The 27804-nt window shown below is 52.6% G+C and overlaps 2 protein-coding genes across 2 annotated transcripts in view; both read right to left on the bottom strand.

Annotated features, from left to right (window-relative positions):
* Positions 1-19346, bottom strand: part of LOC307061574 (solute carrier family 22 member 1) — a gene marked incomplete at both ends in the record, with an annotated part of 33724 nt that extends 14378 nt beyond the window's left edge. Inside the window, 7 exons of the mRNA XM_079716750.1 lie at positions 20-234; positions 3980-4086; positions 4324-4438; positions 5643-5811; positions 8099-8253; positions 13459-13562; positions 18936-19346. Coding sequence (XP_079572876.1) covers positions 20-234; positions 3980-4086; positions 4324-4438; positions 5643-5811; positions 8099-8253; positions 13459-13562; positions 18936-19346 — 1276 coding nt within the window. The remainder of the gene's footprint in view (positions 1-19; positions 235-3979; positions 4087-4323; positions 4439-5642; positions 5812-8098; positions 8254-13458; positions 13563-18935) is intronic.
* Positions 19347-25037: 5691 nt separating this feature from the next.
* The window catches only part of IGF2R (insulin like growth factor 2 receptor), a gene marked incomplete at its 5' end in the record, with an annotated part of 108254 nt that continues 105487 nt past the window's right edge, over positions 25038-27804 (bottom strand). Inside the window, 3 exons of the mRNA XM_079716398.1 lie at positions 25038-25486; positions 26207-26276; positions 27251-27403. Of these exons, the coding sequence (XP_079572524.1) occupies positions 25088-25486; positions 26207-26276; positions 27251-27403 (622 nt within the window). The 3' untranslated portion in view covers positions 25038-25087. The remainder of the gene's footprint in view (positions 25487-26206; positions 26277-27250; positions 27404-27804) is intronic.

Genomic DNA, 27804 nt, shown 5'->3' with positions numbered 1-27804 from the left:
ATGAAAGTGGACCACTCACCATGTGAGATAAAGATCATGAGGAAGCAGGCTGCCCCCACCACCAGATTGGACCCAGCCAGCGGGTAGAGGCGGCCAAAGCGCTCGATGGTGACGAGGATGATGAAGGCCGCCGGGAATTCGACCAGAGCTGAGTAGAAGAAATCCAGATAGAGGTTCCCGCCGGTGACGCCCATGTGCATGATGAGGCCCTGGTAGAGTACGGAGCTGGTGAACCTGAGCAGGGAGGAGAGTCCGGGTCAAAGGCAAGCTCCTCGGAGGAGGGGAGATTTAGAATTCTGGCTGGGAGGATAAAGGACACTGCAAGCTGGGTGTAGAATGTTCTAGAGCAATATGAGAAGAGGGGGATCAAAATCAAGAAAGGTGCCCTTGAGGGGCCCTCGATGAGACCCTCCTTTCACAATTTATGTGAGGGTGTGACTTACAGGATAGGTTTACGTTTTCGAGAAATGGCAAACAATGGTAGCTACTGTTTACTGCGCACCTGGGTGCTGGCCCTGCTCTGAGCACTGCATGTGCCCTACCTCATCAGATGCTCCAACGGCCTCCAAGGGGAAGGGCAGGAGAAGCAGTGGTGAGTGAGCAGTTTCAGGAATCAGACTGTTGTATGAGCTGTGTGGTCTTAAGTAAGTGAACTAACCTCTCTGTGCCTCAATTCCTTCAGCTGTGAATTTGGGTTGTCTTGAGAATTCATTGAGGTAATGGACAAAAAGTGCTCAGTATAGTTCCGGGCACATAGTGGGCACTCAGTGAAGATGAGATTTTACTGCTGTCATTGTTATCTTTCCAAGGGCAAGGATCCCGAGCACAACAGGGTGGAGAAGTCAGCCAAGTCTTTCCACCTCCACAGTGGTCCTCCCCCCCACACATCACACCATCTTTAACAGGCATTATTCCCTTACTCTTTTTTTTTCTTTTTGCGGCACGTGGGCTTCTCACTGTTGTGGCCTCTCCTGTCGTGGAGCACAGGCTCCGGACACACAGGCTCAGCGGCCATGGCTCACGGGCCCAGCCGCTCCGCGGCATGTGGGATCCTCCCGGACTGGGGCACGAACCCACGTCCCCTGCATCAGCAGGCGGACTCTCAACCACTGCGCCACCAGGGAAGCCCCTTACTCCTTTTACCTCATATCCCGCTGCACGACCCCTTCATCCATATTCGAGGAAAGAATAGCAGTGTTACAGAAAATGGCACACAGACCGATGGGGACCAGCACAGTCACTCCCACTCAGGGGGAAATTTAGAGAGTCCCATGTGTCACTTTTGGTCAGACTACATAATTTTGGAACATTGAATGATTCTATTGGTACAGTTGTTCCTCACTATCCTTTGGGGATTGGTTCCAGGAGCCCCCAGGATACCAAAATCCAAGGATGCTCGAGACCCTTGTATAAATTGGCGTAGTATTTGCATAGAACTTATGCACATACTCCCGTATACTTGAAATCATCTCTAAATAACTATTATACCTAATATAATGTAAATGCTATGTAAATAGTTGCTAGCATGCAGCAAATTCAAGTTTGGCTTTTGGGGACTTTCTGGAATTTTTTTCAGATATTTTTGATCTGCATTTGGTTGAATCCCCAGATGCAGAACCTGCAGATATGGAGGGCCGACTGTATTTACGCTGTGAGAAGAGATTTAGGTGGATAAGAAATTATTTTCTTATAGAAATGCCAATTGCCCATCAGCTCCAAAACTGAGATCACAGCGTATGTTTCTCATTACTATACCCCCTGGTTTTATAAAGCTGCACTCAGAGTAGCATGGGATGCTTTTGTTTCTAGTCCTAAATTATTCCTGGTTGAACCAAAGGGTCAAGAATACAAGAAGAGGACTTCCCTGGTGGTCCAGTGGTTCAGAATCCGGCTTCCAATGCAGAGGACGCAGGTTCAATCCCTGATCGGGGAACTGAGATCCCACATGTTGCGGGGCAGCTAAGCCCACGTGCCACAGCTACTGAGCCCACTCATCCTGCATGCTGTAACAAAGATCCTGTGTGCCACAACTAAGACCCGACGCAGCCAAATAAATAAATATTTTTAAAAATGTAAATTAAAAAAAAAAAAAGCATACAAGAAAAAGGCACTGGCAGCAGCTCAGTGGGTTAAGATGAGCCCGGTGGGGTCCTCCATGCTGGTCAGCTTAGCCGGTTAGATGGGAACGGTCACCTTTAACCCATAAAGAGACTGATCCAAGAGAAAGGAATGGAGAACCCTGAATTTTCTGTCCAAAAAGACCCCCAAAAAACAAACAAAAAACTAGCAACAGTTAACAAATGTGCAGGGCTGCCATCTTTTGGCAGGACCCATGAATTGCATGCACATATTAAAACACAAACAGCAATTTGTAGTTGTCAGGCCTAAGCCCTTTACACATATTATCTCATTAATTCTTCCAACAGGCCTGTGAGTAGGTCCTATCATGACATCCACTGGCCGATGAGGAAACTGAGTCACAGAGATCACGAAGCTTCCTGACAGTCACACAGCCAGGAAGTGATGGGCACGCCTCCCGAGATGCTGTGATGAATGGACTGGATGGGGTGGGGGGGGAAGGAGTCCAGGGGCCAGAGCGCGTGAGGCCTCGTAGGAAGGAATCTGGTTTCCTTCTCGGTGGACTAGGAAGCCAGTGAGGATGTGGACGAGGAGGTGACCCGGTCCGTGACCTTTGCCTGCTCTGTGAGCAGTTCCTGGGGGGACAGGAGTGGGGTCAGATCGCCAGTGAGGAGGCTGCTGCAACAACACGGACGAGAGATCACGACACTCCAACGGGGACCCGAGAGTGCAGGTGATGAGGAATGGCAGAGTCTCAGTATATTTTCAAGACAGAGCAGAATCTGCCCAAGGATTGCGTGGAGGGGTGTAAGACAGCAGAGGGGACAAAACCGCCACGTTGACAGGAGTGGGAATGGGCCGTGCAGTCATATAGGAGGGGAGTAAGCCTTCCTATCTGCAGAGTCCCGGGCCTCCACACCGAAGAGACATTGCTGAGTCGAATACTGAGCATCATGAGAAATGCACCAGGCACCTGGGTTGTTTGCAGAGGCCCATCACGTAGCGGGCACAGGACTCCTGGGCCTTCCCAGAGACACAGTGACTGGGGCTGCCAGGACAGGGTCAGGTTAGCCTGGCATCTAAAGAACTTGGGATGGATTCTGTGGAACAGTGGTCATTCATTCAACCTTCAACAAATATTTACTGAGGGTGCCAGGGGCTGCCCTCTTAGTTGGAACCCTTATTTCCCGGAAGGGCAAACAAGTGCAGGGCAGCAGAGCGACTCCAGTGGGAGGGAAGCCCAGGGTCCAGCTACTCAGCCCAGGTATTCGGGGAGTAACTGAATAACCTCCCTCGTGCTGAGGAGAAAGCCCTGATGTCGGGAGCTGACCCAGCACCCCTTGAGGAAAGAGGGTGGGGGCCCCATCTCCAGGTAGCTACTTGGGAGGTGGACGCAGCCCTGGGGGTGTGCCGGGCGTACATGGGTGAATCTGGATGTGGATGTGAGTTTCCTAATCGGGGGTGAAAAAAAGCACTGATACTCTCATCGGGGTCTATAAAGGTCTTAGATGCGAGGAAGGGCTCTTCCTCCTTGAAAGCACCAGGAGCCACTGACATCTCATCCACCTTCTGACGCTATGTCAAGACTTGGCTACTCCCCAAAGACGAGACGTGTGGGATTTGAGGCAACCTTGAGAACCCTCCGTGCAGCTTACTGTTGACCTTTCTTATGGAAGAATTTCTTCTTACTAAAATGAGGCCCTTCCTCTACTATGCAATCCTCAAGGGAGAAATCAGGTGTCTTTTTAAGGGCTCTCTGACCACTGGAAAACCATCTGGAAATTCCTTTTCATGCTTCTCTTTTTCCACCTGAGTTGTTCCACTGTCTTTAACTTGTACCTGGGTACGTAGGTAAGCCCACCAGTTCCATCTGGAGACAGGCGTCAGAAAGGCCCCTTACCACAGGTACATCAGGATGAAGGTGTGCTTCCTCAGGTGCGGCGTGCGGAACAGGTCTACAAACGAGGGGCTCAGCTTTTCAGTGACATCCTCTTTGAGAGACAGCATCTAGGAAGGAGTCAGGGCATCAGCTGCATCCAAGCTGCCGTGAGCAGGAAACACTATCAGGGCCCCTTTTCCCGGCCCCCGCCCCGAGGTCGGTCCTCACATGGCTGGCCCCCACACCCATCACCCCAAATGTCACCAGTGCCCTCTTGCCTCCCAAGGCAGCCCCACAGGCATGCTCTAAGTCATAAATGCAACCCAAAGTTCAGCGACGGGAGAAACCCTCTGCTAGTTTGTCACCTTTAGATCAGCTGGAGGCAATTTCCCATTCTTTTGGGCTATGTGGTCCATTATCTTTACTGCTTGAGCGTTCCTCTTTTGCGATAACAGCCATCGGGGAGACTCGGGCACAAACCTGTGGACACAGATCATCACTACGTCTCATTTTCTGCAGAGCTCATCTGATGTTAAGCCCCGATCAGAGCGAAGCTGCTGCTCAGACCAGCCTGCCCTCCTCACGCTGGGACTGTAGTTCCTCAAGCGTCTGGTGGACGAGGATCTGGGGCCACTGTGTGCTGGCCCAGAGAGCCCACACGGGAGCTCTGTGAGTCACTCGAGGTCTTACTGCCACCTGCTAAGGTTTACGGACCAGAAGAGAACCATCGCTTCCTATGTAGCCTTCATCCGGTGGGGCGGGGGTCCCATTCTCTCCTGGAAGCCAGCAGCCCTTCTCCCCACCCCAGGAACTCTCTCACACATAATAGATGCTCCACACGCCCCACCCCTTGCGATACAGCAGATGCCTCCTTGTAAGACAGGGGCTGTAGAACATGTCTCAAAATATTTCCAAAACAAAATAAACTATAGTCACTTTTCTTTAGCATCAGGTACACCATGGTGTCTATTTCAAATGGGACAAGGATGTTATAAAGTCAAAGATTGGGAATCTCTGGTCATCTGAAAACACACAGGTATAGTCTCACCCAGCCCGGCCATCGGGACTCAGCCAGGGGGTCCCGTCACTGGAGGACCCCTTGTTTCACATGACAAGGAGGGCGCAGGCTCTTCCTGAACGGGAGTGTACTTAGAGCCGCAGTCTTGAGAAACTGGGTGGACTCGATGCCTCCCACGGATAAGATCTGCCCTCAGCAAAACAGTGACAAAAGCTGCATGGACGCGACCGTTCTCTCCACAAACCTCTGCTACCACGCACCTCCCCGCCACCGACCCCCGCTTCCCTCTCCCGCAAGAAAAACTCAGCTGTCTAGGTGCTCCGCCCTTCACCCTGCCAAGGGCTGACAGCTACGAAGATTAACAGCTCACTTGAACGGGTTTTGTTCATAATGGTTCAATGTGCACGCTCCCCAAAGATCATTTCATCCCTTCATCCACTCGACAGACAGCAGATGCCTCCTTTGGGACTCGGTGCCCTCTGTCTGACTCGTAGCATCCCAGCCTCTATCTTGGGGACGCGAGCAGAAAGAAGCTCTGTTTGAGGGCAGCGCCCCGGGGGAATGTGACGGAACTCCCTAAACGGCACAGATGGCTGTAAGCCCCAGGCCTGCGGGTAGGGCCGCCCCGGCCGCCGGGAAGACGGGGTCCCCGCGAGGACACAGTACCAGTAGCACAGCGGGAGGACGAAGGTGGGCAGAGAGACGGCCAGCTGGAGCCAGCGCCAGTGAGGGACAGCGTAGGCCAGCCCGGAGAGCAGCACGAGCCCCACCGTGAACGCCACCTGGTAGAGGATCGCCACCGTTCTTCTGTAGCCCAAGCCCACGAATTCTGTGACTGAAACAGGAGAAACGTCACTGGTGGGCTCCCCCGAGGAGAGAAGCCAGGGCGGCGCGCCCCCGCCCCCTCCGTGCGCCCCCGCGGCTCCTTCCCCAAACGCCCTTCCACCTCCCCCCCGCACGAGGCCCGGCCCTTTTGTCCCGGCTCTCCACCCTTTCTGAACACCCCCATCCGCCGTCTGGAGTTCTCCTTTTCAGTCTGCCGGGCTCTCTTCCCCGGACCCTTCCTTCCTCCCATGGGCTCCAGGCCGCGCTGGACTATTTTCCACGACCCCCGGGAGCGCTCGTTGATTTCACGACCATCTTTGAGGACCTGGCCCTGTTGTGGGTGTCTGGATGTATCGTGAGCTCAGCCGGCAGAGTCCTGCCCTCCTAAGCCCGCATTCTCGTGAGAGATGGTGGACGACACACACAAGTGAGCAGGTCACAGCCGGGTCCTAACGCGCTGCGCGCTGTGCAGAGAGAACAGATAGATGGCCCGAGGGGATTCGGGAGAGTCCAGGGTGGAGGGGTTGCAGATTTTCAGAGAGCGGAGGGGTGGAGCTCGTGCGTGACATTTGAGCCAAGACCTGCGAGAGGTGAGGGAGTTTAGCCGAACACAGAAGGGCGAAGCGAGTTCCAGCCAGAGGAAACAGCAGCACGGTGGCCCTGTGGACGAGGACCCCCGTCAGTGGGGCAATGCGCCCTCCTGGGGGGCCTCATAGGCTTGCCGAGGACATTGGCTTCCACTGCGGGAAACGCAGAGCCGCCGCGGCACAGGGGTGACGCGATCCCACGTCTATTAAAGGCTCGCCGTGCTGCTGCCTGTAGGTGCCCCAGGGAGACCACCGTGGAGGTGAGGTGATGCTGGTGTCTGGGAGCCGTGGAAGCAGCAGAGGAGTGAGATGAATGGGGTTCCGGAGGGATTTTGAAAGTAAAGGGCACAGCAGGGCTGGGGAGGGGGGAGGAAAGTCTCCTGGGTCCTGCCACGTTGAGGGGTCAGGGGGCAGAGGAGGAGTCAATACAGGGGACTGCGCAGGAGCCGCGTACGCAGGACCAGGGAGTGTGTGGCCCACAGCAAGCGGGGACAGCCGCAGGAAGAACGGGGCCAGGGGTAGCTATCCCTCCACCACAGGTAAAGGGGGTTCCCGGTGGGCCTCCCTTTCTCTCTAGCCTTTGAGCTCCTTGAGAGAGGATGGGGGCCTTATCTCTCTTGGCACCCCATCTTGCCCCCTGCCTGCCAAGTGGCAGCAGGTGCGCACGCTGCAGGGAGGAGTACGGGGCGGGCATCCCTCTGGGCTACACCTGGGGCACTTCATCTACCTCACAGCCTTGTCATTCCCATGCGGAGGATCCTGAGGCACGGAGAGGTTATGGAACTTGTCTGTAAGACCACACAGCCGGTCAGTGTTGGGTGTAGATTTGACCTCAGAATTAATCCTCTTCACCATGTGCCAAGTAGTGCCCGGTAAGCGTATAGGTGGCTGGGCTGTCACTAAATATGTGCTGACCTCACTAAACCAGGGTGTGCATGGTTTCTCAAGGGAGGAATATGATTTTTCTTGGCTCTAGTGAACTATTTCTCAGGATGCCAAGCCATAGGATGTCGTTTTCAGAGATGGCAAGACATGGCAGAGATGTGGATTATCCTCACTGATGTCTGATGTGCCCAAAAACCGGCTGAGGGAAGCACAGATGGTTCTCATACTACCTTCTTCTAAGGAAGTAGTTTTCATTTTCTATTCTTACCCTTCAGAGAAAATTTGAAAAAAAAAAAAGTATATAGAATTACATTGCTTTACACTTCATTTTTTAAAATCATTATGTTTATCTCTTCTTTTATTTCCTCTATGTCTTCTCTCCTAACTGTTTCGTGTCCTTCAAACCAGTTGAGTTTGTTGTATTTACTTTGAAAGATGCTGGTTCTTTCATATTTAAAACGTTAAGATACTCTCCCACCTGTCTCCGCTTCCTGCACACCCCCGTCGCTGTAACCACATCACGTGTGATCTTCTTTTCCCAAACGGATTAGCTGATACGGAAGCACTGATTTATTTAAGTGTCTCTCAAACAAAAAGAGAGAGCGCGAGCAAGAGAGAGAGAGAAGGCCATCCTGACAGCATGCCCAGCCCTAGTCACGCAGACAACAAATCCAGCTAGAATGACCACACTTTCTCTAGACCCTGCAAACACCCTCTTCCCCCAAAAAACCCAGCTCCACATTCGGCTTCATCCCATTCTACCCCACGACCTGACTTCCGTGGCTCCTTAAAGTGTGTGCAAACCTCAGGCCAGTGGATGCTTACTCAAGGTGTAGCCAGCCGTCCAGCTGCCCTTGCTGACCAGCCCCTGCCCCAGGCGGAAGAGCAGCAGGGACGTGTAGTCTGGAGCAACCGCCGTCAGGACGCCCAAGATGGCGCTGATGAGGGTGGTGGCCAAGAGGCATACTTTACGGCCAAACCTTCAGAGGCAAGGAGACAGCGAGGTGAGGTGAGTACTGAGTATTCACAGGGACGATGGGACAGCAAGTGTCTCTAGTGGGAGACAAGACAGTTTTTCTGAGGGATCGTGCAGTCCGCTGATCGCTGTCCCTCCTCAAAGCCTGACCCGGTCCATCCTCAGTGAAGAGCGACCAGCGGCTCTTGCGAGGTTAATTAAGCCACTCTGAAGAGGAACCCTGATCGCTCTCAGCAATATGGCGTCTCAGCCAAGGATGAGTGGCCTCCCTCACTGACTCTCCTAGTTCTCAGACTCATCTCCTCTCGTTACCTTTGTATTTAACAGACTGTGTTATTATTAACAGGGTGCACCAGAAACCAGGCTTTTCCCCCCACATAGTCTTATCGATGGTCATACAAGTTTTTCTGGGAAAACCTTCAGTTCTAATAGTATAAATATTTTTTAATAAATTTATTTATTTTATTTTATTTATTTTTGGCTGTGTTGGGTCTTCGTTGCTGCGTGTGGGCTTTCTCTAGGTGCTGTGAGTGAGGGCTACTCTTCGTTGTGGTGTGTGGGCCTCGCATTGCGGTGGCTTCTCTTGTTGTGGAGCACGGGCTCTACAGCACAGGCTCAGTAGTTGTGGTGCACGGGCTTAGTTGCTCCGCGGCATGTGGGATCTTCCCAGACCAGGGCTCAAACCCATGTCCCCTGTATTGGCAAGCGGATTCTTAATCACTGCACCACCAGGGAAGCCCCTAATAGTGTAACTATTGAAAAGCATTTTTCCCTTCCTTTTTCATGAATAAAATGGGCAAATTATTTGCTAAAACTTCATCCCATAATTGTGCTTTATTGATTCGATCTTTTAAATCTTATCCCACATTCTCTGGCAGTAAGGCAAGGAAGGAAGGGACCAACCTCTTATGTGGTTACATTGAACTTGCCCACACCAAGGATCCCTCCCCACCAGGCCCAGCAAGCCCTCTGCCTTTCTCTGTCATCCTCCTTCCTGGATTCCAGCATGTCTACTTCATTTATCTACTCCATGTATTCTTGCCTCAAACTTCTATATAGAGACACTTCTTGTCTGAAGCCCACATCTTCTTACCCAAGAATGTTCAGACATAATAGTGCCAGCATCCATTTTCTCCTGTGTCTCCTCCCAAAGGCAGCCTCACCCACTGCACTTGGGTCCAGCCCTTGACTGAGCCCCTTTGGTTCCTTGCTCTCTCCATGATATTGTTCTCATCTTCCTGGACCCTTCACCTCTCCACTTCCCCATTTCCTTCACAGCCATCTTGTTTTAAAGAGTCATCTACGCAATGATCCAAAACCTATGGGATGCAGCAAAAACAGTTTTAAGAGGGAAGTTTATAGTGATACAAGCCTACCTCAGGAAACAAGAAAAATCTCAAATAAACAACCTAACCTTACACCTAAAGGAACTAGAAAAAGAAGAACAGATAAAACCCAAAGTTAGTAGAAGGAAAGAAATTATAAAGAACAGAGCAGATATCAGTGTAATAGAGACTAAGAAAACAATAGAAAAAGTCAATGAAACTAAGAGCAGTTTCTTTGAAAAGATAAACAAAATTGATAAATCTTTAGCCAGACTCATCAAGAAAAAAAGACAGAGGGCTCAAATTAATAAAATCAGAAATGAAAAAAGAGAAGTTACAACTGACACCACAGAAATACAAAGGATCATAAGAGATTACTACGAATCATTATACACCAATAAAATGAACAACCTAGAAGAAAGGGATAGACTTCTAGAAATATACAATCTCTCAAGGCTGAATCAGGAAGAAATAGAAAATATGAACAGACCAATTACCAGTAATGAAATGGACTCAGTAATTTTTTAAAAAATTTCCCAACAAACAAAAACCCAGGACCAGACAGCTTCACTGGTGAATTCTACCAAACATTTAAAGAAGAGTTAACACCTACCCTGTTCAAATTATTCCAGAAAATTGAAGAGGAAGGAATGCTTCCAAGCTCATTCTAAGAGGCCAGCATCACCCTGATACTGAAATCAGACAAAGACACCACAAAAAGAGAAAATTACAGGCCAATATCACCGATGAACATAGATGCAGAAGTTTTCAACAAAACATTAGTAAACCAAATACAACAATACATTTAAAAAAATCATACACCGTGATCAAGCAGGATTTATCTCAGGGACACAAGGATGGTTCCATATCTGCAAATCAATCAATGTGATATACCATGTTAACAAATTGAAGAATAAAAACCATATGATAATCTCAATAGATACAGAAAAGACTTTGGACAAAATTCAACCTCTATTTATAATGGAGAACTCTCCAGAAAGTAAGCATAGAGGGAACATACCTCAACATAATAAAGGCCATATATGACAAACACACAGCCAACATCATACTCAGTGGTGAAAAGCTGAAAGAAATTCCTCTAAGATCAGGAACAAGACAAGGATATCTACTCTCACCATTTTCACTCGACATGATATTGGAAGTCCTAGCCACAGCAATCAGACAAAAAAAAGAAAGAAAAGAAAAAGAAAGAAAGAGAGAGAGAAAGAGAAAAGAAAAGAAAGAAAGAAGAAAGGAATCCAACAGAAGAAGTAAAACAGTCACTGCAGAAGACATACTATATGTAGAAAATCCTAAAGATGCCACCAAAAAAACTATTAGAACTAATCAATGAATTCAGCAGTTACAGGCTACAAAATTAATGTACAGAAATCTGTTGCATTTTTATAGAGTACTGAAAAACTATCAGAAAGAGAAATTAAGGAAATAATCCCATCTACAATTGCATCAAAAAAAATAAAATACCTAGGAATAAATCTAACCAAGGAAGTAAAAGATGTGTACTCAGAAAACTATAAGACATTGATGAAAACATTGAAGACAATACAAAAAAATGGAAAGATATACTGTGCTCATGGATTGGAAGAATTAATATTGTTAAAATGACCATACTTCATTCAAGGCAATCTACAGATTCAAAACAATGTGTTGAATTCAATACAATACAATACCATAGAATACCAATGACATTTTTCATGTAAGTAGAACAAATAATTCTAAAATTTGTATGGAAACACAAAAGACTCCAAATAGCCAAAACAATCTTGAGAAAGAAGAACAAAGCTGGAGGTATCAGGCTCCCTGTTTTCAAAATATACTACAAAGCCATTGTAATCAAAACACTATGGTACTGGCACAAAAACAGGCACATAGATCAATGGAACAGAATAGAGAGCCCAGAAGTAACCCCACACTTATATGTCAATTAATCTATGAAAAAGGGGGCAAGAATATACAATAAGAAAAAGACAGCTTCCTCAATATATGATGGTGAGAAAACTGGACAGCTACTTGCAAAAGAATCAAACTAGACTACTTTCTCACACTATATACAAAAAAAAAAAACTCAAAATGAATTAAAGACTTAAACGTAAGACCTGAAACTACAAAACTCCTGGAAGCAAACATAGGCAGTATGCTCTTTGACATCAGTCTTAGCAATATTTTTTGGATATGTCTCCTCAGGCAAGGAAAACAAAAGCAAAAACCAACAAATGGTACTCCATCAAACTAAAAAGCTTTTGCACAGCAAAAGAAACTATCAACAAAATGAAAAGGCTGTCTACAGAATGGAAGAAGATATTTGCAAACAATATATCTGATAAGAGGTTAATATCCAAAATATATAAAGAGCTCATACAACTCAATATCAAAAAAACCAAACAACCAGATTTTAAAATGGTCAGAGGATCTGAATAGACATTGTTCCAATGAAGACATACAGATGGCCAACAAACACATGAAATGATGCTCAACATCACTAATCATCAGGGAAATGCAAATCAAAACTACAAGATATCACCTCACACCTGTCAGAATGGCTATTATCAAAAAGACAATAAATAACAAGTGTTGACAAGGATGTGGAGAAAAGGGAACCTTAGTACACTGTTGGTGGGAATGTAAATTGATGCAGCCACTATGGAAAACAGTGTGGAGTTTCTTCCAAAAATTTAAAATGGAACTACCATACAATCCAACAGTTCCCCATCTGGGTATTTTTCCAAAGAAAATAAAAACACTAATTCAAAAAGATATCTGCACCCCTATGTTTATTGCAGCATTATTTACAATAGCCAATGTATGGAAGCAACCTAAATGTCCATCAATCGAAGAATGAATAAAGATTTAGTGTGTGTGTGTGTATACATATATATATATATATAATAATGCAATATTACTCAGCCATAGAAAAGAATAAATTTGTGACAACATAGATGGACGTAGAGGGTATTATGTTAAGTGAAAGTACTCAGACAGAGAAAGACATATACCATGTGATCTCACTCATATGTGGAATTTAAGAAACAAAACATATATATATATTTTTAAACTCATACATGAAAATTATCTACTCCTGAAAATAAATAAATAAATGCTAAAAATATTCTAATCTATTGTGACTGAAAAATTCACTCCAACTTCTTCCCACATGTAAAAATGAAATTAACATGCTTTAAGGAAATACGGGGTGGGGGGTGGGGGTGGGGAAGAGTCGTCCACACACAAAAATCCACTCTCTCATCTCTCACTTACCTTCAACCTTCCACAGACACTGCCATTGCCCACCGACTTCTACGTGTGGATCTTCTCTCCATATACCCTCTCCTAGCTTATCTCAGACATGGTTTATAGCTTTAAATACCAATTGCCGGTGACAAATCCCAAATATTTAACTCTAGCCCAAACCTCATAATCCAGCTGCCCACTTGGCCTCTCTTCTCTGTCTCACAGGCTACTCTGAACACATCTCCAATGTTACCACTTCCAAGACAGAACTCTTGCTTGCTCCCACCCCCTTCACCCCAAAGAGCAGCAACCAAGGCTGTTCCTAACCCATTCTGTCCCGTCTCAAAAAATGGCCCTGCCCGCCTCCACCCATCCGCTAGAAGCATAAACAGTGGCTTTGTCCCCCTTCCTTTCAGTCCCGCACCCCAGCTATACACTCTGCATGCAGTTTCAACCTCTGAAATCCATCCTGCCTCCGTTCTGCTGCCCCACGAAGTCCAAAGCACTCGCTGCCATGTCTTGTCTCCCTCAACTTCTGCAAAGATTCCCACTGGCCACATTCTCCCGCCATTGGCCCCTAAAGTCCGTTCTCTCCATGGTGTTGATGCTGTTTAGTGGGATCGGCCTTTACGTACCTGTCTGCAATGTAGCCGACGCCCAGAGAGCCCAGGAAGAAGCCCACATTCACACAGGACTGAAAGAGGTCCACCTTCCAAGAGTCATCGCACACCAGGTTAAACTGCGGGTCACACCGCGGTCGGAGGGGCCGAAAACACAAGACCGTTTGTGAGTCAAACTCCACCTTCCATCCTCTCTCCGGACAACGTAAACGTACAACACAAAATGTGGGATCCCCCAGGTGCTTCACATGTTTTTCTCTTTACCACGTTTTCATAAGACAAATTCAAGGCTTCTGGTGAATCTCAGTCAATGTCATTATACGCCTAATACCTTTATCTTGGCTTTACCCTCAATATACACTAAAGAGGTTGTTGTCAAGTGTCACTGACAGTTATCAAACGACTGCATGGCCCAAAGGGAAGGTTTCTAAAGGAAATACAGCAAAGTAATTATCCAAAGACAGAAATGTGGTAAAATAAATGTTTTCCAGAATTGGTCAAGGCCCTTAATTAAGTACATATTAATTATATGTTTAGTTATGTAAATTCTACCAGTAATTATGGAAATTGGTCATGACTGATGGAGCTGTGAGTGTCAACACGAGAATCGCTGAGCAAAGACACAGAGGCCCGGCGCTGGGAGCTTCTAGGGAGCAGCCTGTGTGCTGCCCGGTGTGCAGGGGGTAGGGGGGCACCCAGGGGTGGCAGGAGACTCGGAGGGAGGGATTGAGGAGGAAAGGCCTAGGCAAAGGCAGGAGCGGGTCCCCTGGGGAAGGACACTGGTGTGCGTGGGGTTCCCTCCATGCCTGGCACACGCCTGGTGATGCCCACACGCCTGCGCAAGCTGGGAGGCCCGAGTGCGGGAGCATCACCGCTTAGAGCTCAGAGGTGCAGAGAGCAGGATGGCGCCCCAGGGACGCGAGAGGGGCTGGGGGGCGGCAGCCGGGGCTCTCGCCTCCCCATTCCCGGCACAGCACCAGCTGGGTGGTGTCCAGGGACACTTTGGGTTCATGGTTCCGCCCCACCAGGCGACACTGTGGGGTGGGATGCAGGGAGGTCACTTAGCAACTTCGGGCCTTATTCTCCCAGTCTCCCAGTCTGATAGGTGTGTGGTGCCCGTCCTGTCACCGTCACAGAGCTAGTGCAGGCACTGCAGGGGCAAATCATGTGCAAATGGTTTGGTAGATAATAAACCATTTAACTTTTCAGTGGAGGCTTTGTTACCCACCACCTCTAAAAATCTAAAGTTGCCTACATGAGCCATGCCCTTTTCCTGGTCCCGGGGATCCATCATGAGCACTGTTAAAAATAAAATAAAGGGGGCTTCCCTGGTGGTGCAGTGGTTGAGAGTCCGCCTGCCGATGCAGGGGACGTGGGTGCGTGCCCCGGTCCGGGAAGATCCCACATGCCGCGGAGTGGCTGGCCCGTGAGCCATGGCCGCTGAGCCTGCGCGTCCGGAGCCTGTGCTCCGCAACGGGAGAGGCCACAACAGTGAGAGGCCCGCGTACCGCAAAAAAAAAAAAAACAAAACAAAAAAATAAAATATAGGTAAAACTCCTTGCTACCACTGGACTTTCAGAAACTAATACTGAGCTCGCGCTACCATCTATCTCATGCCCAGAGCCCGCTGTCTGCTCGCAAGAGTAGCTCAGATCTGAGAGACAGGATGAGATACCAGTCACTCCCATTCTCTGCCGGTCCAGGTGTTTATTCCCTTTAAAATTCAGCTGAAAACACGCCCTCGCCAGGAAGCTTCTCCTGCAGATCTTTGGCTTTCCTGCTGCCTGGTCCCTGTCAGCAGAGCGCGGGGGAGGCCACTCCTGGGTGTTATCTAGCTGTCCCAGGTCTGCACCTGCAGCTGCCTCCTTGCAGCCTCCGCCCACTTCGCCCAAGACGACTTTCTGTGCATTCTAGATTTCACCAAAGCCGCAGGGCACCGGTTTTTTGCCCTGGGTTTGTTCTACTCTTTGCAGTCAGCATCTTTGTAAGGTGTCCCTGCCACCCTTCCTGAAATGCCCTGGGTGCCATCCTTCCCTGGGGACGTGCAGAAGCCAGAGGTGCTCACGGAGCTCAAGGAAGGGGCACCCGGCCTTCCCTGCTAACCCCGCCTTCCCTGAGGACTCTGCCCCCAGCTGCGCTGAGGGTCTCCGTCTGGAGGCACCCGCAAGGCTCGTAAGCCTGCCTGGCCCTGTGATCCCAAACCCTGCCACTGCCCCCAGACACTTTTGTGCCACCAGGAAGACAAGCCTGGCCCCTGGGGAAAGCCTGGGGCTGCACAGGGGGAGTGCAGCATGGGGTGTCCTAGGTCGGGTCACCGTCCCTGCTGGAATTTCACTGGGACCAGGCCGTGTGGTGGGAATACAACCTATAGAGCAGCATGCTATTCACCAAGCTCGCCCGAGCACAGAATCACCCAGCGTCCTCGTTAGAATACAGGTTCCCATGGATCCTGTCTCAGCAGATACGGATCGGAATCCAGGTGATCCCTGGGATCAGGCGAGATTGGAAACGGCACATTCCTGCCCCAGATGGACCCTGACCTCCGCCCCCAGGACGGGGCGGGAGCGGAGCCGGGTATTCAAACAGGCCGCCTCATCGTCCTCCCCTAAGCCAGTTCCAATGTCCAAGGCAAGGCCGAGTTAAAGATTATTTCTGCAGAAATGAACAACAAAGGTGAATTCCCCCCAAATTAAGCTTCAGCTTTGGATGAGGAGAGGGTGCAAAAGGGCTGTTGAGGCGATGGGAAGGGAGAGTTAGAGGAAAGCCCGCTCCTCCGGGGGAAGTTGTTCTCCCTCTGCTGACCTCAAGGCCCGCACTCTCATGGCCCTTCACCGCCTCCAGCCGGGCCCCACCGGCCCTCACACTCCGCGGGTCCCCAGATGCGCTCTACCCTACAGCCCCTCACCTCGGCCTCCCAGGCCTCCCCAACGCTGGATCGTAGGGCAACTGGAATCCCACAGTTGGCCAATCGCTTCTGTGTCCCCTCCTCTCCAAGTCCACTGCCCCGCTCAGGCCACCACCTGGCCAGGCTCCCACACCTGCACAAACGGCTACTGCCCTGTGTTCCAGCCTCAGTTTTCAGGAGCTCGGTTCCCCTTCCTCCGCAGCCAGAACCCTCTGGCAAATTGGCCCCCCAGCCCCTGCCGGGCCTGTGTCTCTTAAATCGGTTCTTCTTTTCATTCCTGTGACAACAATGTTGGTTGACAGTCCCGCCGGGACTCATGTCTGGGCCTCCTCAAGCTCTCCCCACCTGATGAAGCCCCCAGCCCCACGCCCACCAGCGCCTGGACCATCCCCAAGGCCCAGCGAGGATGGGCTTCCTCCTCTGCCTGACCAGCAAGCTCCCTTGTTTGGCACGAAGGCAGGGTGGCCAGATTTAGAGAAAAAAAAGTACATGGTGCCCCGCTGAATTGGAATTTCAGATAAACAACTCCTGTTTTAGTATAAGTATGCCCCCTGCAGTATTTGCATTCCCAGCCTCGGTTGTATTCCCAGGTATTGCACAACTTTTGTATCAAATGTTGTGCAATGCCTGGGACTTAATTATCCTAAAAAAGCGTTCCTTGTTTACCTGAAATTCAAATTTAAAGGGCGTCCTGTATTTTATCTGGTGACCTGCGTAAGGACTCAGTGCTCTGGCCTGAAGGTGAGCTGGCACAACCATTCTCCCCTGGGACTCCTCCACTGGACCCTGGGTTCCAATCAATTTAACAGCTCGTTGCTGTCCGAATGTAGCACCGGCTCCCTCTCCCCTGAGCTTTGGCTCACGCTTCCCCGCCCACTCTGTTCCCCCTCCTTGCTGCTCAAAATACCACCCGAGGCTCCATTCAAATGCCACCTCCTAAGGACCTACTGTCTAGCACAGGGAACTATACTCAATATTTTGTAATAACCTTAAAGGAAAAAGAATCTGAAAAAAAATAGAACACAACACTGTACATTAACTATACTTCAATTTTCTAAAAAATGCCACCTCCTTCTGGAAGACCCCTGTGATCACCTCAGTAGCTAAGATCCCCCTCCTTAGAGCCCACTGGCCCCTCCGCATCGCCCACACATGGTCTGGGAGGCCGGTCTTATTCTCACCACTGCCATCTGTCCCTCACTCCCTGGAGACTGCAAACTCCTTAAACCTCATAGGTTTCTTCTCTGTCTCCCTCCTGGCATCACACCCAGTACCCGAACAGAGGAAAAGCTCGGAATACGTTTACTGAATGAACAGATGGAGGAGTGAGTGGATGAATTCTTGCATCTGATCCTTTCCCAGCAGAGTATACTGCAGGCACAGAGAACAATCCTTCCCCGTCCTGGTCTGTTTCTAGATTCCCAGCGAGAATAGTGGACGGTTCAGTATCCCTGGGAGATGTCTTCCAATTGGACGTCTATCGTTGGAGGATGCCTCGGAGATCAGATGTTTGTGCAGCAGCACCTGCACCTGCTCCCCCCTTGGGGGAAACTCCCTGCTCTGGCCCCCGCCCTCCTCGAGACAGTGAGCTGGTGAGGCCAGAGGAGCGGACACGGAGCTTTTCTCCGGCAACAGCCCAGATGTGTTGATGCTGAGACTACTCAGTTCCCTTGTTTCCGGTGAGTAGCACCCTCACCGAAACCGAGCTTTGCTAACAGACAGACTCTGCATAGTTCAGGTCTGCGGCTTCACCACGTGACCTTGAGGCCAGTTTCCAAGTGCCCACACTTGTCACGGTACAACACTTTCCCAAGGGTCCATGAAGGAAAGAAAACCTGGTGCCTTTTTACTAGAATATTCGCAAAGAAAACGCTCAGATAACTCATTAAACTGTGCAGGCAAAGGCTCTGCCAGCATCCCCTCTCCCGTGTGCCGTCAGTGGGACACCCAGCGTAGCTCGGCTTGTCTGGTCCGCACCTTCACGCTGACCCCTGTGAAGGCGGGGCATTATCATCGCTGGTTTACTGATGAGGACACGAAGGCTCAGAGAGGTTGAGAAACCGACTCAGTTTCGCTCAGCCAATCCGGGGCACGGCTGGGACTCTGTCTGACTCCAGGGCAGCTTCCACCCAGCTCAGAGGCCAGTGTTTGGCTGTCACGTGTCCATGGCTCTTGAATGCAGTGGGGGTGGGGTGGGGTGGGGGCGGGGAGGGACGGGGGGCGCTTCACACTTCTCATAGTGGGGAACCTAGACCCCAGGTGAATTCTGCAGGCCTGCCGAGGGGCCAGCGGGGCAGAGAGAGGAGGAGCCCCGGTCTCCCCAGAGCCCCGCGTCCAAACAACCCAGCTCAGCCCGGCTCCCAGTGGTCTCTCCTCAGTTTCTTCCTTTAACACCCAGAGTCTGTGCAGGATTAAACAAGGGAAGAATCCTGGGTGCCCAGCCTGGAGCCTGCTGACGCTAGAGTTCAGGGAACACAGCCCCGCTCCCTCTTCCCTGGCGTGAAGCTGAAACTTGTAGCCTTTGTCATATATTTCCTCCCTGGCCCTGAAACCCACAGGCTCGGCCCAGCGCAGGGCCTGCTCGTACCTCGGTCACGATGGAGGAGCCGGGCGTGTCGTACACCCAGCCGTGCCGACAGGGGCCCAGAGGCAGGAGGCTGCTGTTGGCGGCCAGGCCGGCCAGCGGGTCCACGCAGCCGAGGGCGCTCTGGTTCCAGTCCACCTCATAGCGGCGGCACTGGCGGGGGAAGGCCTGGCCCTCGGGCCCGGGGCCCGGCACCGTGTAGTTGAGCTCCTCGGCCAGGCTCCAGCCGCATCGCCGGCTCAGCTCGGGCACCCCGGGGCTCCGGCAGCGGTGGTCCGGGGTGAAGGCCAGGAAGACGATGCCCACGTAGATGGGGGCAAAGGCGGCAGAGAGCAGGCATAGGGTCAGGAAGGCTTGCTTCTGGAACCAACCAAACTCCCCGACCTGCTCCAGAGCGTCGTCCACGGTGAGCATGACTGATCCACCACCCTCATAGCTCTGACCAGACCTCTTCGGCCGCAGGGCCCAGGGTCAGTGTCTCATGTGGGTTTCTGTGCAATGCGCTGGTCTGAAATCAACTTGCTGTCTAAGCGTAACACCCTTGGAAGCCAACCAACTGGAAATAATCTTTCACCCTGTGGTACGGGTTTCAGACAAGGGCGGGAGGATGACTGGCCAAATTGTTTGCTGGGCCAGGGAGTCCCCCGGGCTGAGGGCCTAATTCTGCTGAGTTGGAGTTCACGGCGCAAAAGCAGTGAGCAAGGGCGCCGTGAGCCTCCCCGCACTCTCTTCCAAAGGGATTCCCTACTTGAAAACTCTTTAGCATCCAGATAAACCAAAGACAGTACGCTGGCCACCAGGCACAGCTACAGGACCTACTACTTGTGATTGGCGTCTGGTGCAGGGTGGAGTGAGGGTCTGGCTGGGGTGATGGGAGAGCCAAGCCCTCCAAACGGACCCGCCTCCCTACCTCCTTGTCCCAACGTAGGACGACCACGTTCTCTGGGACCCACGTGGGACTTCACCCAGCTTCACTGCGTCCCCAGGCAGACTCCCGGCTGCTGGACTGTGAGGCACCCTGAATCCCCGGGAAAGCAGGCCATGGGGGCCGTCTGGGCACAGACCTCCGTGGGCCCCGGCCAGAGATGCTGATAGAAGACCTCAGACACCCACAGGCAGAAAACACCGCCCCCTCCCCCCACCTCAGCCCGGACATTCAGGCCAGGTCCCTCCCTGTGCACACAGGAGGGCCAGATAACAGATGCGGGGGCTGCCAGTGCACGGGCTCGCTCCTGGGACTCTCTCGCCTCTTCCCTCCGTGGACAATGGGAGCTGGCCACCGGCTGGCCTGGTAATACAGCCCGCCTCAGGGGGCTGCAGCTCTGCAAAACCCCCCACCTGGACTGAGCGCTCACTGCTGGGGAGGGAGGGAAGAGGGCTGGGGGCACGCCCAGGCCAGGCGCTGAGTGAGATAATAGAAACTGTATCTTGGTCTCCCCCGACCCGCCCTGTTCCTGGCACGGGGCCCCTGAAAGCCTTGACATTTCCTAGCCATAGGAGTGTCTTCCGTTCAGCGAGGTGGCCCCAGGTGTGCTCCTGGATGGCTCCTGGCCACAGGAAAGACCAAGCCGTGATTAGAGACTTGGAGCTTTCAGCCCTGCCCCCATTCTCTTGAGCAGGGAGAAGGGCTGAAACGGGGGTTCGTGCTGACGACGTGGTGAAGTGTCCATTAGAATCCCAGTAGCCGGGGTTCGGAGCGAACACACCCACACAGCCCAGCCCCATGGGGACAGCAGCTCCTGCCCTGGGACCCTCCCCGACCTCGCCCGTGTATCTCCTCTTCGGGCTGTTCTCTGATCCTCCACCACATCCTCTCATAAACTGGTGAACAAATCAATGTTTCCCTGTCTTCTCTGAGCCGCTCTAGCAAATCACTTGAATCCAAAGGGGGAAGAGGTCATGGGACCCTGATTTACAGTTAAGCCGGACACAACTGTGCGTAACCTGGAGACCTAACGGTGATTGGCCTCTGAGGGGCGGGGGCAGTGTCGTGGGTCCGAGAGCCCTTAACCTGCGGGCTCTGACGCTCTCTCCAGGTAGATGGCGGCAGAATTGGGCTACACTGCGGGACACTCAGCTGGTATTGCAGAGAAGTGCTTGGCGTGGGGCAAACACCCCACATTTGGTGACCAAAAGTAAAGTGTCCTGTTTGAGGAGTGAAGGGACTCCCGGGAGAATGGAGAGCTGGGTTCTCCCTGCCCTGGAGGAAGCTACTGGGTTTTTCTAACACAGCCAGCCCCAAATGCATGGGCTCCCCTGACACGAGTCCTCGGCTTGGGAAGCAGCCAGGGTGCGATCCTGCCCCCAACACAACCTGGGGAGGAAGCAGGACCCTCCCTGCCCCCGCCTCCCCGGCCAGGCCGACACCACTGCCCACTTTGCTCCGGGGGGACAGCGCCCTCTGGCTCTCCGTGGCCTGGGAGCTCCGTTTTCCTCCCGGACCGGGGAGCAGGGAGGTCCTCCCCTTGCCTTGCATCCCTCCCGCCCCCCGTCCCCCAGCCCCTGGTCCAGGCACACATCGGGGTGGCCGGGTCCTCCTGGGCTCCGACTGCAGAGGGCAGAAGCGACCAAGGCCCGTGGGTAAGCGCCAGCTGGGAAAGGCCGGTGCCACCATCCTCACTGGCCTCTCGGGTGATGGGCCAGGGTCCTCACTGATCTGGATAGTTACATGATCTTGCGAGAACCCTCGAGTTACCCACGTGTTAGAGACAAGAAACCAAGGCCCAGGAAGTCAGTCCCTTGTCCACTGTCATGCTGCTGGCTCTCGGCCAATTCTCAAGCAATCGAGTCACCGAAAGCCCCAGGGCCAGTGACCAAGGACCAAGTTTCCAGGACTCTTGTGCTGCCACTCAACTTGCCCAAGGGCCAATGAAACACAGATTTCACGCAAATACGCTTCTTTTGTTCCAGGACAGTTCACCCCAGGCCTTGGGACCTCCTGAGGCCTCAGAGGTAAGAAGAGAGGCTGGGCTCCCCTCCGGGAAAACAGAGAAGGAAGAGGCGTTAGGGGCAAGCCCAGATCTGCAGGTGAAAACCCGGCCACCAGGGCTCCCGAGGTTCAGGTGACCCTCACACAGTGGCGTGACTTCACCACGAGCGGGCTGACTTTCCAGAAGGGCTGTGGGAGGACGGGCCTGCCTGCCACCCTGCGATCCCGGTCCCCAGAGCTCCCGCCCCTGCCGCCACTGGGCGTCCTCCTCCCGGGCTGTGCTGCAGTGGGGCGGGGACGGGTGGGCCGCGTCCAGGCTTTGTGCAGTGGGCCATCCCGGGTCCCCGTCCTTCCAGGAGGCACAGCACGCTCAGCTTCCCTTGAGAGACGCCGGCCCCATGTCAGCCACGTTCATTTGGGGAAATAAGAAGTCGTGTCGCGACATCAGAGTCGCGGGGATTCTCCAAAGCTGGTGAAGGGGGTTTTGTCAATCTAAGCTGGCCAGTACCTTCTGCTCCAGAGGCACACCGTCCCCTTGTGACCTGATCCCCTGGAAGGGAGCTAAGACCTCCATGCCCACTTCTTGAACTGGTACAGAGCGACCAAAGAATTCCTTCTGAATGCCCGGGTGGCAGTTGGCCTCCCTAAAGGAATCGTCGGGTGATCAGCCTATGTCAGAGGTTGGTGGAGAAATGGATTCAGCTGCATTTAGAATGTTCTTGGCGGAAGTCGCGTTTCCACTCCCCCGTGGATTTCCTGGGCCCAGGGTTTGCCTACACCGTCCTGACCCTCCACTTATCCCCATTCCTCCGCCATTCAATGGACAGTCTCAAAAAAGTGGGGGGGCTTAAAAAGTTTGGTTAAAAGGAAACTAACTAGAATCTTAAAAGATTCTAATTCCTATTTGCTATCAGGGAGCGTTTTCCTAAACCACCTATGACCACATCTGGCACGGGCTGTTAGTCTGTTTGCAGGGGCTCAAGAGCCTGAGCAAAAGCTTCACGCACATGGTCACTTCCCCATCCCTCTGCGGCCCGCACGAGCTGGGCACCAGGGCAGGTGGCCCGAGGTGCAGAGAACTTCCCCACCATCAAGTTTACCAACAGGGCCAGTGAGCACCTGCAAGTGCCCCTCCGGACAGAGAGGGCCTCCTGCGTCTTAGCAGGAAGGGAGTGGCTTGGAGAATAGTCCCCTGGACACAGTGTCCGAGGACCAGCAACTCTGGGGTCACAATGTAAACCTTTATAAGACCCCAGAGTGTCCCGTCTCAGGAGAGACACTGTAAAATCCTTAAAAAAAAAAAAAAAAGTCACCCCAATTGGAAATAATCAGAAACTGAGGAGGGGAGGATGCTAACTCCGAAGTCTAGTCTGACATTGTAGTAACTCCGTTTGGTCTGCTTTCACATTAATATCTAAGAAGTTCTCATCACTAGTCAGTAATTTCAGATGGAAACCAAATTTGTGCAAGAGAACCCCTCCTGCCCCCATGTTAGCTTGGGCTGCGCACCAGGATGCTTTCTGGTAGTATGGGATCTGCACGCACAGTGGTTGTTTTGGTAACAATACCCTTTCTCGGAAGGAGGGAGAATCAGGTGTGGATGAAGCTGACAGAAGCCCCAGGGGCCTCGGGTGAGCACCTACACGCAGGGAGACTCCAGAGGGAAAGCTGATGTGCTGCTCGTGAAGGGTCGGCTGCCATCCGGACATGTACCAGGAGGCACAGAGAGGGCGCTGGGCTTGGCGACTAACCAGGCAGCTTTTCACTCTCGTGGGGAAAAAGCAGGAGCACCCGGTTAATAATTTATCTTTTATTCAAATTGTTGAATACTTCATATTACAGTAAATTTGATTGAAAAAAAATGAGGAAAGAAATCAATTTTTAAAAATACACTCATGTTGAAATCAAATAAGCCAGCCAAACGGAGTACAAACCAAGGAACCCTGTAGGTTGGTTTGCTTTCCAGGATATGAATACCACTGAGTCTATATACAGTTCTATAATGCAAGAAAAGTCATTCATTAAACACTTCAAGAAAGGAGCCAACAGCCGGGAAGGACAGTGGTCTCGCCCTCCCGTCCTGCAGACTGAGAGGCCGGCCTTGGCCGCCCTCCTCCCCACCCCACCCCGAGCAGGAATCCAGGTGCAACGCTAGGAGCGAGAATCTGGCCCACTGGCTTTCATGCAATTTCCGTGAGTCACGCACTGTGCAAATTAAGGCTTCTTATAGGTCGAATGGTTGATAAACACTTTCTTCTTAAAAAACAAAAAAAAGCACAGTAAAGGTGGTATCATGTGAACCTGAAGAGGTGAGACCTACACCCCCAAGTCCGGAAAAAAGTCTGACATCTCAACTCCATTCTCTCTCTCTCACTCACACACACACACACACGCACGCACACACGCACGCACACACACACACGCACGCACAAATCAATCTTTGGGTGGGTTGTCTGACTTCACCAGCTGGCGAAAGAAATACTGATAACTGTGCTCTGTGCACCTAGGATTGAAGACGTCATGCAAAAAGCTGCAGCCGTTACTGACCAGAGGCAGACAGCAGGCAGACCCTCCAGAGCCCAGGCACTAGGGACCCACACGTGTGTGTGTGCGCACGCACGCGCCCTTACGAGACAGAAGCAAAAGGGAAAAGAGACAGAACGGCAGAGTCTAACTTAGAGGACGTGTCGTGGAGCAGTTCAAAGCCTCGTATGAAACCACCCGAGCACCCCGACAGCCTCCCCGCTAATGGATGGACAGATAGATTACCCCCTGCCGGCAGGAAAAAACTGTTGTTGTTGTTGTTTTCCTTTTTCGCAAACCTGAGTAATTGTCAAAGTCAATAAATAGGAGGAGAGAATTAAATGCTAAAATATAATGATCAAATACCCTACAGGGCCTAAAGCAGCAAGGGTTTTCCGCAAATGCAGCCCTCTGTTCTGAGACACGTCTGGCCCGGGCGCGGTAGGAAGCGCCCGGCGGCCGCGTTCTATGCGAGGACTTGGGACTGAACACGGGGCCCCGGCGCCGCCCTCCGGCAGCTGGAGCGATGCCCCATCCCGCTGACCACAGAGAGCGGCACCCACCTCCTCACCCTCTCCCCCATCACCAAAACTCTTCCCTTTTGAAACAGTTTTTGTTAAAGGCAAAAATGATAGAAGCATCACGGAGTCCAAGTCTTATTTGGTTGGAGGTGCCGGCGGGGTCGCCGAGCGCACCCCGCGGTCTAGATGTGCAGGAGGTCCTCGTCGCTGTCGTCGTGGAAGGAGCTCACGGGCTTCTGCGCGGCCCGCGGCCTCCCCCTCCTGGCCTGCTCGCCACTCATCAGCCCCACCCGGTCGTCTGCTCGCTCCCGAAGTGCCTTCCTCGGCGGGGGCCGCAGTGGGTGCACGCCTTCAGCCCCGGTCCCTCTGCCCAGGTGCACTTTCACCTCCGGGATGGTCAGCACCTCGTCCTCGCTATCCTGGTCGTCCCCGTGCAGGGAGGTGAGGGCTTCGGCTTTCACGGACTTGGCAGTGATGTGGCCATTCTCCTGTCCCTCCTTCCCGGGCCTCGGCGACGGCAGCTGGATCTCTTCCATCAGCCACTCAGTTTCGTTCTCGTCCGCCTCTTCCTCCTTGTTCACCTGCCGGGACACAGCAGAGACCGTGGGTCCGCCTGAGACCTCGTCGGCCTCCTCTGCCCCCGTCTCTCCATGACCCACCCAGAGTCGGGGCCCTCTTCCCGGCCCACCGCAGCCATCACGGTCCCGTGTTCCCCCTCAGGGAGAAGCGGACGGCTGGCGACTGCCGGCTCCTGCTGAGACCCAACCAAGGCAGACGGTGTCAGGAGGCAGGAAGGCGGCCAGCGACAAGGCGACAGTGCTGGGGGACGGGGCCCTGTGCTCCAGGTGCCCTCGGGCAGCAGGGAGAGGGGCCGTGCGGGGGCCGCGCGGATGAGTGTAGTTGAGAGAAGCCTTTCAGAAAGCAGCTGGCAGTACGCTCAAGAGCCACGAGTGCATCCAGACACCCTGGCCTAAGTTTCTAGGCATTTATCCTAAGGAAGTCATCCAAATGCCAGAGGCACAGAAACTTTCATTACCATCTTTTTTTGTAGAATAGCCAAAAAAGTAGAAGTAAGCTAAATACTAAACACTGCAAGAAATTAGCTGCAACCACAATGAGAAAAACTTGAAGGAAAAAGAACAAAAAGTGTGTTCAGGTTAAGAGCAGAGGGACATTTTCTCTTTGTCCATTTCAAACTTCCCACAATGACAGTTTCCTTGTAGTCACTGACCAACATCATGACAACAGTTCGAGCGCGTGCGTGCGTGTTGAGTCACCCAAAGACCTCAGCAGGGAATTACCTTTGAGTATTTGTAGGACACGTTTGCGCTTCTTCGACAGCAGCTGGTGAGCTTGCTCATCACCGTCTCCCTGGAAGGAGACCCAAGTTACTCCAGGCTGCAGCCGCGCCCCACTGTGGCCCCCGAGTGCCCGCTACCGGGAGGCTACACCCCCAAGAGCGCGTGCCCCCTCAACCCACGACAGCCGGGCTGTAAACCAGTTCAGCAGGAAGAACGCTTTACAGTCAGACGGACGCGGATCCAAATCCTGCTCCCCGTTGTCACGGTGTAAGAAGGGCCAGAGTGAGCGGCCCAGCATTTGTCCTCCTGCTTTTCCACGTCAATATGATGACCCACACCTTGCCGCCACCCCGGGGCTGCGCTGAGATTACTGGGCCAACGGACAAACGCAGGGCCGGCCCACACCCAGACCTCCTACCCCAGTGCTGCGTCCCACTGACAGCCTCTCAGGGTCGGGATGGCCGCGGTCAGCGCTCCCCGACCCTCTCTCGTTTGCCTCTGGCTCCTCGGGCAGGTGAAAGGGGCAACAGGGAGCCCCAGAGCTGGACCACCCCTGCGCTCTGGACAGGGCTGACTACACACAGAACCCTGGGCCTCACTCATGTGTGACATGAAATCTGCTGGGCGGTCATGCTGCCTGTGAGTGACAAGACCTTTCACCAGCAAAGGGGAGCCAATGGAGGAGGTGGCACACCCGGTACCTGACAATGCTCCCCTTCTAAAGGGCAGACTAGTCAGCTCATCAGAAGGAAGTCAGCTCGTGACAGGTGCTTTAACTCTCTGTCCATCTGTGGACACGTGCAGAGAGCCACATCCTGGGAACAGGTGGGCCAGTCCAAGGCCCGCAGAGCATCTGCCACGTGACCTGACAGGGTCCACAGCCCTGGTCAGACAGGACACATCGTCACAAGGACGCAGACGTTTACAAAACACAGTTTTGGGGACCACTTCCACACTTTGGCTGCTGACGGGCTCAAAAAAAGGAGCCCAGATACCGACTCCGAACCACCGGCCTGTGCCCCCGGCCCACTCCCCTCTGCTTACCGTCGCTCCTTCTTATGGAGCAGCAGGGCGAGCAGACAGCCAGTGAGCGCCACCAGCAGCAGGCTGAGGACGGCCCCGACGGCCTGGCTCCGCTCCGACAGCCCCTGGTGTTCCTGCGCAGCGTCCCCGGCACTCTCACCGTCGAAGCCCACCCTGCGGGGAGGCCACAACACTCAGCCACCGCCACCGCCGGTGCCTGGCGAGGCCCAGCTCAGGCGGTGGCCCTGCCTTTGCAGCCCCGCACAGTGAGACGAGATCCACCAGAGGTGGAGGACAACAGCGGACAAACCCCTCTGATGATGAGACTAAGGCAGGAGGACTAGGAAAGGCGATCCTCCAGCCACACGACCCTTCGTCACTAAGGGACCGAGAAAAGCTGAGCTCTGGGCAACATGCCTCCCCCAGGCCTCTCTGATCCCTCTGCAGGGCCCCGAGAGCACAGAGGCACTTCTGGAGCAAAGACTCAGGGACACGCTGGCCGCCCTCACCTCCCGGGAACACAGCTCTCTTCTCTGGGAAGAAACAGTGATCACAGCCCAGGTGATAGCTTCTCC

The sequence above is a fragment of the Hyperoodon ampullatus genome, assembly GCF_949752795.1.
Source record: "Hyperoodon ampullatus genome assembly, chromosome: 12".
In the NCBI taxonomy this organism is placed as follows: Eukaryota; Metazoa; Chordata; class Mammalia; order Artiodactyla; family Ziphiidae; genus Hyperoodon; species Hyperoodon ampullatus.
Note: the sequence above shows the minus strand (reverse complement) of the source record. Positions and strands in the feature narration are given on the sequence as shown.